General features: G+C 38.9%; 1 protein-coding gene across 1 annotated transcript in view; it reads right to left on the bottom strand.

Moving 5' to 3' along the window:
* The window catches only part of vstm2a (V-set and transmembrane domain containing 2A), an 81,991-nt gene extending 75,704 nt beyond the window's left edge, over positions 1-6,287 (bottom strand). Inside the window, exons 1-2 of the mRNA XM_069667790.1 lie at positions 5,964-6,287; positions 4,547-4,713 (exon numbers count right to left, since the gene is read on the bottom strand). Coding sequence (XP_069523891.1) covers positions 4,547-4,713; positions 5,964-6,042 — 246 coding nt within the window. The 5' untranslated portion in view covers positions 6,043-6,287. The remainder of the gene's footprint in view (positions 1-4,546; positions 4,714-5,963) is intronic.
* Positions 6,288-12,504: the final 6,217 nt, after the last annotated feature.

The following is a 12,504-nucleotide window of genomic DNA, read 5'->3' as shown; positions in this document are numbered from 1 at the left end:
CCACCTTTAAGCCTTTGTTGATTATACTTCCAAATACAAAAAGTAGGCCCAGAGCATGCCATAGAAAATCAAACAACAGCACATAATCAGATGTAATCATGCCCCGCACCGCCTCATTTTGTAGTAGAAAACCTGCTGCCAAAATGCTACACAGAGTGATGACCCGTTGCTGTCGCAGCAATCTGCTCATGTTCTGTAACAGCAAATGTTTAGCTCACACTCTGCCGCCACTCTCCTCCTGTCTGTGTATCTTTACTCTTTGACTTGAATCAACAACATCACAAGAGTAGCAAATCCCAGGCAGCAGCGTGAATCCTCTTTGTCATGGAGGTGTGAATATTTTGTTTCCATCTCTCTGTGTTTGTGCATAATTATGAACTGGCAGCATGTCATTTATAATCGGAGAGGAGAATCATTTACCACTTGTTGTGGAAGCCGGAGCCAAGCAGCTTTCTCAATTGACGGCTCTGATTGTTGTTTCCTTTCTTTCCTCTAATCGGTGCCCAGCACAATGTTATAGAATTGCATTAAATTAGCACAAAACTCTGCAATGTAAACATTTTACACATTATTTTCTTCCAATACAAAATAGTTTTGTGAAAAAGAAATAAACATGCTATTTTCCTCATAAAAAGAACTGCTACTTGTTGTCAACATAAAACATTTCTAAGGATTCTCATTCCCTCTCCTGGACAACATACCCTCCTACAACCTTTCATGTGATATCTTCCACAAGTGCTGCACTATTTTTCATGCATTAATGTCCGATGCATTTTCTTCCCAGGGTCAATTAAAATACTAAAGGTTTGACATGGCCCACCTTTGGTGTATGAAACTGACTCACACGATAGCTTCTGTTAGGCCTCTGTTTCAAGGTCTGTTTTCTCCCTTTCTATCGTGAATTTTGATTTGGTTTAGTTAAGAAAAAGATTAAGAGAGGAAACAAAACATGGTGTGGGCTAAAATAATATCTTGAAATTGACTTTTTGTTTCTCCTGTTTAAAAGTCCCGCCTACCTAACATTCACCCTTCACTATCACCACAAGTGGACTATATCTAATGTAATGCAATGCATCCATGTCTAATGTTGCCACACATATGTGCAATTTGCTTCAGGTAACTGGTAAAATGCATTTCTTCTCCCAGGTATACTTACAAAAAGTGAATGACAGTTGCCTTCACTGGAGCACAAAATGTGGATTAATCCACTGCTGAAAGTAGTCCCCCAACCAAAAAAAACCCCACACTGCCCTTTTTTGTATCCTGATTTTTTTTGACAGTCAATTCATGACTTTAAAAATAAAAAAAAATAAATTAAATTTAACAATGATCTACCCTGACACAAGCTAAGGAACCTAATCAAACCTTTACCAGCTGCATGACACTGGAAACAGATTACCTTTTTCAAAGGTAACACAATGCCTTGGATGCATCAGTTTAAAAAGAGGCTTATATACAGGTGGTTCTTTGTTCTTACAAAGTACTTTTTCATTTAATTCAAGGGACAGCAGTTCGCCAGCATTCTGACAATGACACATTTATCCAAGTATTGATCGTCTGTTAACCTTGTGAAAAAAATAAACAGAGATCTTAATGAACTCTTTGACACAAATGCCTCAGTTGGTGGGAAACAGTGACAAAGATAACTCTAATGTTGCTCTTTGGTGAAATTGTCCTGATATTTTATGTTTTTTTTTCCATTTTAAAAGGTGAAATACAAATAATAATGGCAAAGGGCGGTTAGATTCTGTTGAAATCATTAAAAAATGGCTTAAGCTGTACGTTTGCACCTGTCTGTGTGAGTTAGTGTGTCTCATTGTGAATGAATGTGTACATGAATACAGTATGTAGGCGTGAATATTTGTACGATTTTGAATTCATTAAAACCTCCTTCAGTGTTGATTTGCTGCTGTTAAAACCACTCTGGCACTCTTTATTCAAATTATTCTTTTCTCTGTGTGTTTTCATTCCAAACAAGATCTTTCAGTGTTAGTCAAACATACAGTTAATGATTGACATTCACACCAAAACAGATCTTGCAAACATGGTTAGTCACCTAAATTAGCAGACTGTAACTCTTTAAAGGTTGTAACTGAGAAATGTATTCTTTTGCTTCTGAATAATTAAATTCCTCTAAGTGAAAATAGATGTTTAAGAATGTTTATCACCGTTTCGCTGATTGTCAACTGACTGCTAGTTTAAGCCTAACAACAATGATTTTTTTTTGTCTTTTCCTGAAAAGACAAAAGAAATAGGATGACTAATTCTGCACTTTGGGTTGTATACCCATTCTGTTTCCAATGAAACACTTTCTTAAGTGTTTTTTCTTCTACTTCACCGTAAAGGTCAGGTCGGCATGTGATAGCTAGCTTGTACGAGTCCTTACTGAGCTTTAGTTTAAATTCCCTGACATTTTGCGCTGTTAAAACAACAATCACTATTCCCGCATTTTAACACCGATCAATATCTGCAACACGTCCCTCCCTTGCTTCCTGTTTTTAAAGAAAACTCGTTATTAAGCAGAAGCCTTCTGCTAGCTTGGAAACCTAACACATGCTTTTAGATATATAATGACTCTCGTTTCTTGCCTACTTGAAAATACCTTTACATTTCAGGAGACCTAAAAAACCATTAATGTTTTATCACTGTCTTAAACCAGTTTCTGCTCCATGTAATACTGTAGGGATACCGGTTACCCAGGAGTTTTTGGGCTCTGTTAAACTTCCCACAGACGAGACAATGGACCCATTTGTGAAGTGAAAAAATAGATGTTATTTGATAAGTTAAGACAAAACTTCTCTTGTATATTACTTTTTTTAGGTGTGGATACAGCTAAGTACAGGTGTCAGGGTTTTGTTTTTTTTTCTTTGTTGTATGACTGAAGAGCTTGAAATAAAATCTTCAAACAACATCAAGGTAAAATAAAAAAAAGCAGAAATAACACGCAGTCACAGTAGAATACTCATTTGTAAAGTTGAGAACTGATCCTGGGTCGCTGAGAGTTGAACATAAAGCATCCACCCACCCATCCACCTGACGCATATACTTTATACCTTCTGCTGCACTTTTCCAATGTGAAGCTGCTGCCTGTTTTCTCTGCCTTCCTCTTTTCATGTCACCTTTTCAAACATCCAACAACTCTTCTCACTTTTCATGCATCCGGCTCATATTTGCATACATATTTGCATCCTAAGACATCGAGCTCATTTCCTCTGAATTTCCAGGAGACCAGCTGCTTCCCAAGCAAGCATCTCTCTCACACAGCCTTGACTCTGTTCCCATTCAAACCGCAACACTGCAGGACAAACACACACGCACGCACACACACACACACACACACACACACACACACAGAGACACAGCGGCTTTCATTTCAAACAGCCTTCCCTGATAAGAAATGTGGCTAACAATGTGATGTCTGCATCAATAGGCCACTTCAGCCCCAACATCCAAAGAGTCACATGGGATCAAACCCACATCAAAGCCTGGCCGACGCCACTATGAGAGCCCGGCAACAATGGAACAATAATTAAAGCCACATGGATATCCAGCCACCCCCTGTCACATGCATATCTCCCTTCCTCTTTGTCACAGAAATAGAAAGAGCGGCGTTTGATGTCTGTCATGACAATAATCCAAACCCCTTCCAAATCTTGACGTGCAGCTACCTGCCATACAATATGTGAGCACGTCATTTTCCATCCATTTGAATGCGGTAAACACATTGAGAAGCTCTCATCCACTAAGCAGCCAATCATTATTTGGGGCGAGGGAAGCTGTCATACGCAGAAGTAATGCAAGAGTAATTCATAACAAAATGCCAACATGCTTCCAGTGCACTGTTTAATGAGGCACTGTACAAGAATATGCTCCGGCTGTATTGATTCAGACACTTTTTATCCATTCATGAATAGCCAGGCTCATTTACTTCATTTATAATGTAATTAATATCCAGAACGAGCTCTTTTTTTCCACCCAACAGTAGCCCTTGATTAATGCTCTTATTTTTTTCTTGATGGGGCTGCTGCCTGCTCAGTGTATGGAGGGATTAGTTTAACTGTTTGAGGGAAAGAAGGGACTTTTAAGCTAAAAAAATATCAGATCAAATAAGAAAGTTGCCGATTTAAATTTAAAGACGAATAAATAGTTATTTAAAGGGTTTATAAGAATGTCTTATTATAAGGGTCTGCCTCTTTGTGGATGAAGATCTTACAGTTCCCAGGCACATAAGGCAATAAATAAGGGATAGATACGTTTAAAACTGACAACAGGCAACAGCTTGATGTATTTAAATGTAATAACATGTTGTTTCTTGTACAGGTCAACTATAACTTCCATCATAGTGTCGGACATTGTTTCATGAATGCTCCACAAGCAAAGTGCAGACTACATGGGGAGCGTGTGCGTAAAAGCGCGGATACTTGTTGGATACCTTTATTCCCCTCTATGAGTGCGTGTGCTGACAACATAACGCATAACGCATAACGCAGCTCTTGATGGGGAAGAAAAAAAAAAGTCAGAAAGGAGAAAAAAAGATCCCTTGTACCTCTTCAGCATCCACGTCCTCCTCGCTGTCAGTGGGTTCCGGCGCCTTCACGAACCACCACTGGATCTCCAAATAGACTGACGCGGTTCCGCTCTGGAACGCGCACGCCATTTCTATGTTTTGTCCCTCTTTAACCGTCATGTTGGAGGGCAGATCCGTGAATCGACCTGCAGATGAAAGACGGGAGGAAGGAAGGAAGGGGGGGCGATATGATGGGGACAGTTGTGTGATTTTTGTACGCAAAGACATTAATTAATCACTTAAACGGTGTGCTTGTGGCTGCAGTCATGAATGTGGCGGCTGCGCGGTCACAGCAGCTGTGTTATTGAAAGCAAGCGCTTGATAAAGGTGCGTTCTTGTTTTAATTGAAGGAGATGGCGGGGGCTCCCCCCTCCTGTCACACATACTGACGCGTCTTCATCGGGAATTTACATAACGCACAGTCGCACCATTAGCAACATTAGTCAGATATTTCATTAGGAGCTGGTTGGGGGTTTATGGGAGTTTTTACCTTTTCCTCAATCTGTTTTTGTGTCATTTTGTGGCCGTTGTCGTGCTCTTTGCGACCGCGATTAAATGCGGAATAAACTCGACTGTCTCAGAATGAGACAGATAGAGAAACAGAAAGCACACAGGAGGAAAAACCACAAGAAATAATAAATGAGTTAAAGGGAGGCTATAAAGGGAATATAGCCTGAAGGGGTGACTGGTGGCGACGATGAAAAAAAAGAGTGGGGATATCCGTGCATGCAAAGTTTCATACCAAACCATCGTTTCAATTCTGCTTAAGAAACTACAGCCGAGCACAGACTATTTATAGGTTTGTAAGCGTTTATTAGGGGTTTGGGAATGCAGCTATACAGTAAGTACGAAGAAGAGACCAGGCGCAGTTTGAAAGTGGGGATCTCGTTCAGATGAAGCATGGCACACAGGAGCTTTGAATCGCTTTCAGGACCACGGACAGCCGCATGCAGCAGCAGCAGCAGCTGTCCGCGGTGCTGAAATCACCGCCTGATCGTTCACTTTTCATGCATCTTGAAAGAAGTTGGGTTTCTGTAATTGCTTGTCTATCTTCTTGCATTGGAGAAGACGCGAAAAAAAGCCGTCCGCTTTCTTCCACACGGTGAGAAATGACTTGATTTCAAACAATCACCAGTTGCATTTTTTCGTCATCACGAGGTAAAAAATGCAACATATCTTTTGATATCTAGCATCGAAAGCTTGATTTTCCCTCTCCGGGCTTATTTCAATTCACCCCACTTAAAGTATTTCCTCCAAACAGCCTCCTTTGCTTTTCCACAAAGGCTGCGCACTTTTAACACTTTCTCCTACTGAGCTGCTTCCACCATGCAGGGCAGCAAGCCCGACACGATGACACTGAATTAGACTGCTGGTTAAGAAAATAATATATTCTTACCTTCAAAAGAGAATCCGAATTGCACACAAAATCCGGCTAAGAAAACAAATCCAACAGTATCGTGAGAGGTCCACATCATTCCAATATAGAGGGGTTGATCTTTTTACATCAGCCGAAGGAGGAAAAAAGACGAATCTTTCCCAAAAAAGCCTGCACACCAGCAAAATCAAACAGTTGCTGGGCTCGTGTGTTGAAACGGAGATTGCGGAAGGTGGATCATGCTGCAAAACTACGGCTTGTCGTTGCAGAAGTTCTTTTTTTTTTTATTCCGCTCTCTGTGTCTCTCTCTGCAGGAGAGACTGTCGACTGCTTGGCTGCACTGAAGTCTGTAGAATAACCGGGCTGCGGTCTTCGTCTGCGCTACCGGAGAGACGTCAGTCTAGTGGATCACTGTGGCATCCACGCGCTCCACACCTCTGCAAATCTAGTTCTCATCCGGCCCCTTACTGTCCTTGACCGCTTGTTTAAAAAAAAATGCGCCGCACAATCATAACACAAATAACACAAATATTAACGTCTTTATGCGGGGATTGTATTTAGCAATGTTTGTATAATGAGCACCAAGTGGTGCATTTTGCTTCTAGTTTGTGTATTAGGCACTACTTTTTAAATGACTTCATAAAGGCCTTCAAATGGTTGTTTATTAACGAAGCTGAAACTAACATAATGTCAAACTTCCCCTCTCAAAATATAGCATAAATAAGTGTGCGTATTTAGAGGGGGTGTGTCCTACTCGTGAGTGCTTAGACTGGCTGACGGAATGTCCCCTGACTGTATAAGAGGCTATAAAACAATACTGTTGCATTAGATGGGACCAAAAAGGGAGGGGGATGGGGACGTGGTGGTAGACCAGCGACCCGGCGAGTGCAGGGCAGGCACAGCATGTCCTGATCATTAGGATAGAAGATATCCTGCTGTATTATATTATTAGCCTCCTGGGCAGACTGAGAACACTCTGCCCTTTGTGGCGATGGGCACAAATTGTGCCACTCCTAATATTTGCTCTTAATTGATTCTGAGACAAATCAGAGATCATCCTTTAGGGACACGCACTCTTCTCTTCCATCCACAGACGAGTCTGTGAGCGGAGGTATTAAAGTGACTGGTCTAAAGTCAGCCGGATAATCACTGGTCCCTGCTGCCCGCTGTCGCACAGCTGACCTACAACTTGCACTTTGAGTATTAAAGCTACACCTTAGAAAACAAAAGCACAATGATTTTACTGAACTGAATGAAACACAAACATTACAGCTGAAGATGATGATGGTGCATTTTTTGTAAGTAAATGTGCTTCATTAACAGATGGATTACATAGTGCTGTAAAGTATTTCAAACTGGAAAACATACAAATCACAAGAATGAAAAAATGCGTACTAGTTTTATTTTATTATCATTATTTATTAATCGTTTTAGCTTTTGGAGGATTTGTAGCAACCCTGGTCTGGTATTTTCCCACAAAAAGTGGCTGCTTATTTTATATGAAAAACATGTTAATTTTTATTTTAAAGATTCTTTATGTCTTTAACTTTATTTTTGAACCTTTAATCATTGATCAATAATTGTTTGCAATGATTTTGAAGGAGGGCAATTACTGCCTTCATTTTGATGGAGGCAGGAGAAGAGTGACAGGAAAAGTGGTGAGGGGTTACATGCAAGGAAGGCTGCCCTGGTATTAAGATTACATAATCAATCTATTAAAGGATAGGTTTACATTTTGACAGTGTTTGATAATAAATATTGGCAGGGTTGTTGTAACTGAGCCTGTTTGAGTTAAACAAGTATTTTGATTTGTAACATCAGAACTTGTGGTCATTTTATGATTGGATAAATAAATTATGTTAGAGAAACTAAACTTCACTCAAAGGACTTTGGATTCGTCCCGTATCAGAATGGGTCTGTGTGTAGCCTGTATAGAAAAGAATAGAATATATTACCTTTATTGTCATTGCACATTGTACAACAGCATTGGCTGTGCATCTCCAAAACAAAAAGACAAACAGAATAACATTAAACACACAGGAATAACATTAAGAACACACCCACACGCATTCAGCCAAACACACATGCGTATCCAAATATAATTTAAAAAAGAGGTAAATAAAAAAGGAGGTACTAGGAAAACAGTGCATTCAATGCTCTCTTATAGAAACTTTGGATATTATTGCACTTTATAGGGAAATTTTTGCACATTAAATGTTATTGCACAATTAATATTATTGCATGTGCGGGAGGAGCAATTCGAGAATTAAATAACTGTAAATATGCATATATATTTCTTTTATTTCACGGCTGATGATGATGAAAATGATGAATGTTTTGATTCCTGTCATTCAGTACTTCAAATAGAAGGAAAAAACTCAATGTGAAAGAAGAAACTGCACTTATGGTAACTGTCCGTGGTGCTGAAATCACAAACTTTCCAAACAGACTTTTGATCACTTTTAATGAAAAGAACCTCTTGGAAGAAGTCAGCATTATTTATTTAAAGTCCTACAATCTTTAAGAAAGAAGAAGAAAAAGTACAAGAAAGATCAGTACGTATCATTTTTAAGGCTGATAACTCTAAGCTGGCTCTTAAAGTACACCACCCCAGCCCCAGCCACTTCAAACCAGAGAGAAAAACACAGATGGAGACACAAATGTGAAATGTGTAACAACCAGAAACTGTTTAACCTATTAAGAGGAATCTGTTTTCGTATAGGATCTTATCACTCATTTTAAATCGCTTATTAAGAACATACCTTTTGATGTCAACCTGTTGTTTGGTACAGAAAAAAAGCAAGAAAAGCAGACGTGTAGCATGTCCACAATTGTACTTCATATATTAAAGTTACACCTACTAACCCTTAAAAAATAAAATGATATTGTTGATTGAAACCAGATGCTTTAGATTAACCCTCAGTCTGATTTTGCTTAGAGGAACTACATGACCAATGACAAAAGAAAAGACTTAAAATACGTTCAACAAGTCACATTTAGAGTCATCAACATAAAGTGTGAAGTGTATAGATTTTCATACAATTTATTTTCAACTTCTAAGCTTCTTTTCTAAGCAAATACAGATTTCATTGTGAATATACACAGCAGGGACGTGTCCAAAACCGTCACCAAAGCAGTGTTTTGAGAAACAGTAATTGTGATTACCCTCTCAATGGAAGCTTGATTAGCCTTAGCCTGGAGGCTACGCTGTGCTCTCTTTTGCAGCATGTCTTTGGCGGAACCTTGTTTTTCCTCCCATCTGTGCCGCAGCAGACTCAGAGTTGTGTTTGCACCTGTTCGGCGGGGGCGTCGGAGGTGTCACCGGAAGAAGCAGTGACACAAAAACACTGCAGCTTTTCTAATCATTGCTCCACATTTGCTGCGCAGGTGCACCGTGTGTGAGACAATAAGCTGTCTCGCACCTGTTGAGGACATCCAAAAGCATACGTCTTGATGAACATAACTAGTGTTTGTATACTGTACCCACAAGTATCGTGAAGATACCTCAACAGGTGTTTTCATAGAACAAGATCATATATTTGTCTTTGTCAAACATTTTCTGTGGATTCACTGTGAATCATCTATTCAAAATACTGACGATTAAACGTAATTAAACAACTGTGATATGTAAAATATGTGCCACTCTAATTAAAATCTCTTCCAGAGAATACAGACATATTAATTATTAATTCAATATGTTGATGAAGGCTAAATCAGGGATACTCAAAAGCCTATTATGCATACCTCAGTTTTAAAATCCATAAAATTCCAACATTTGAATGTAAGATGTCTCATGACATCCCCTTTACTGGACTTGTTAATTTAAGATTTAATTATTTAAAATCAATTGGAAATGTAAAATGCTATCAAGGGATTGAGCAAAATTAAGCTCTAGTGTAGGTTCAGTCAGGAAGACTACATTGTGCATGCTGGTGATATTGTTCATATTTCATCCCTTTCTGCACGCTCTCTCACATGCTCACTCTTATTTTCCTGCACTCATCAGCTGTTCTCATCACCTGGTCACATCTGTCCAATCGCACTGCAGCACACCCTTATCATACTGCTGCTGCCTTTTTAAATATGACTTTTCTCTGCCTCCAGTTAATTTATGCCGTCCTTATGTCTCACCCTCCACCTCCCCATCACCGCCCAGTCTTCATCATCAGCTCATCTTCTTATCAGACTCAGATGACATCATCAGCCAACACCTCCACCACCAGTGCCCGGACTCCATGGGGGGATAGATCTTGCGGCCGCTCAGGGCCGACACCCTTCGATCACCATATCTCCCTGTAGAGTCCAAGCGCCAAAACTTCTGACCATGATTCCTTATCACATCATCATTGTAAAATAAATGTTCTTCCTTACTTCATTTACTTCAGTAATGTGCTTTTATGTTGATACATTTTAAATGTTGTTTGTTGCCTTGTTGCTGCTATTCTTGGCCAGGTCTCCCTTGTAAAAGAGATCTTTGATCTCAATGGGACAAATCTGGTTAAATAAAGGCCAAAAAAAAAAATAACAAACTGGTTTCTCCTGATTAAAATAGCATTAGAAAGTAGCAATATCTGAAGTTTTAACTACACTGAAATTTCAATGGTTGCCTGTTTCTATTTTCAGCTCTGTGATTAACTGGCCATCAGTCCAGGGTACCCCGCTCTCTTGCCCAATGACGGATGGATGAATGTAAAGAATAAATGATTGGTTATTTGGACAGTTTTACATGGTTTTTTTACCTCTTAAAACTCTGCAGATATTCCAGTTTATTGATACTGTTTTACTCTTCTGCGTGAGCAAGTGCCCATACTGTGATCAGCCTCAAACTACTGCGGTCACAAACTGAAATGTAAAGGCTGAGCAAATTTATAAAGGCTTTGAACAAAACAAATCAGCCATCCATACATACACAGCTTATGTGCAAATACAAAACAAGTCTTTGAAGCGTTCTGATTGAGGATGACGACAACGTGTCTCTGATTTTCTTGTTAATGCAGATTATTTATGTAGAGACTCACAGTTGTTTCTAAATTCAACAGAAAGTTCTGAGAGTGTGGATTCACTGTGATTCAACATAAAACTGATTTCTTTATTCAATATTCTGTTTGAGTCTGAATGCTGCAGTAAGCCCTGCACCAAAGAATGTTTTCTTCATCCTATATCTTACTGATACACTTTAAGATACAAATATCAAAACCAAGTTACAGTATCTCTTGTGGGGGTTGTAAGAGAGAAGAGTCAGTTTAGAGAAGAATCATCATGTTACTTTGTCTCATTTTCTTTTTTACTCCAAACTTGGTTTTACTTTTGAACCCGAAAGCATAACTGCAAGCGTTTTCTGCACATTATGTTTCAATCCATCTTTGCATGTCTCGGTACATAGTGTGACATTTCATTAGCTGTAAATGTGCTCTGGGAGCATCGCTCGCTATTATACAAGTGAACATATTTCATGATCTAAGAAAGATCTAAGAAATAACTGACAGATAAAAATCTGAATGCCCTGCTGTGAGGACGAGAGAGCATCTCCGGGCCCGTCACAAGTAAATCTGATTTTTATCCCAACGCTCTGATACAGCATGTCCTAGTTGTTTGATTAGAGGATTGACTCAGTGTTAGGTTATGAGCAAACAAACCATAACAGCACACTCGAGCCACTTCTGTGTTCTAGATAACAGTTCAAACACAAGACGTAGTTACTGTTCCTAATGTCTGTTTCTCTGCTTCAATCGGGTTTCTTTGTACTGTGTCCCTGCTGTTCAAATAGCACAAGTATTCTTAAAAGAAAAAAAAAAATTACATGCATTTTTGTCAGGCGTGGAAGCCCACCTCTGCCACAAAACACTGCAGTATATTGTTGTAATTACAGCACATATGCATTTAGGAATATACACCATGTTAGCAATATAACAACTGAACAATTAAAGGGCCACAAACTGGATTTTAACTTGTGGTCCCTCCAAAACATGGGGTCATAATAGGCAGGTTTACACAAGTTTATTTATATAGCAAATTTCAGCAACAAGACAATTCAAAGTGCTTTACACATAACAACAAAAGCAAAGTGAAGATAAAATAAAAACAGCTAAAACAGAAGCCAAAAAATACATTAAAAAAAAGAATAAAATATACAGTGCAGATATAAATAATTAGAACAGTTATTAAAATATATGTATTAAAATAGTTTAATAAAAGGCAGCTGTGAACAAGTGAGAAGGAAAGAAAGAAAGAAACAACAATGCTGGTATCATTGGAAGGTTTCAGTTTATTTTTTCCCTTCAGCTCCTCCTCTATTCCGCTACTTGGGAACAGAACGCTGAAGGAGCCAGATTTGTCAACAGAGCTGTCATTCATGGCGTTAGATCCTTTTTACAGCATCAAATTGTAAAAAGTAAATTAAAAACTAATTAAAACTACACTTCTCAAAATAATGAACACTTGGACATAAATCAGCATGATAAGAACTAACTATAACGCCAGAAACCATGTTTGAAAAAAATGTATTTGATGTGTAATATTGATTTTAAAGTTTGACTCATGTCCCATCTGTTAACATGGAGGA

The sequence above is a fragment of the Semicossyphus pulcher genome, unplaced genomic scaffold (assembly GCF_022749685.1).
Source record: "Semicossyphus pulcher isolate SPU_LCO1_2020_fin unplaced genomic scaffold, fSemPul1.0.p SCAF_18, whole genome shotgun sequence".
Classification (NCBI taxonomy): Eukaryota; Metazoa; Chordata; class Actinopteri; order Labriformes; family Labridae; genus Semicossyphus; species Semicossyphus pulcher.
Note: the sequence above shows the minus strand (reverse complement) of the source record. Positions and strands in the feature narration are given on the sequence as shown.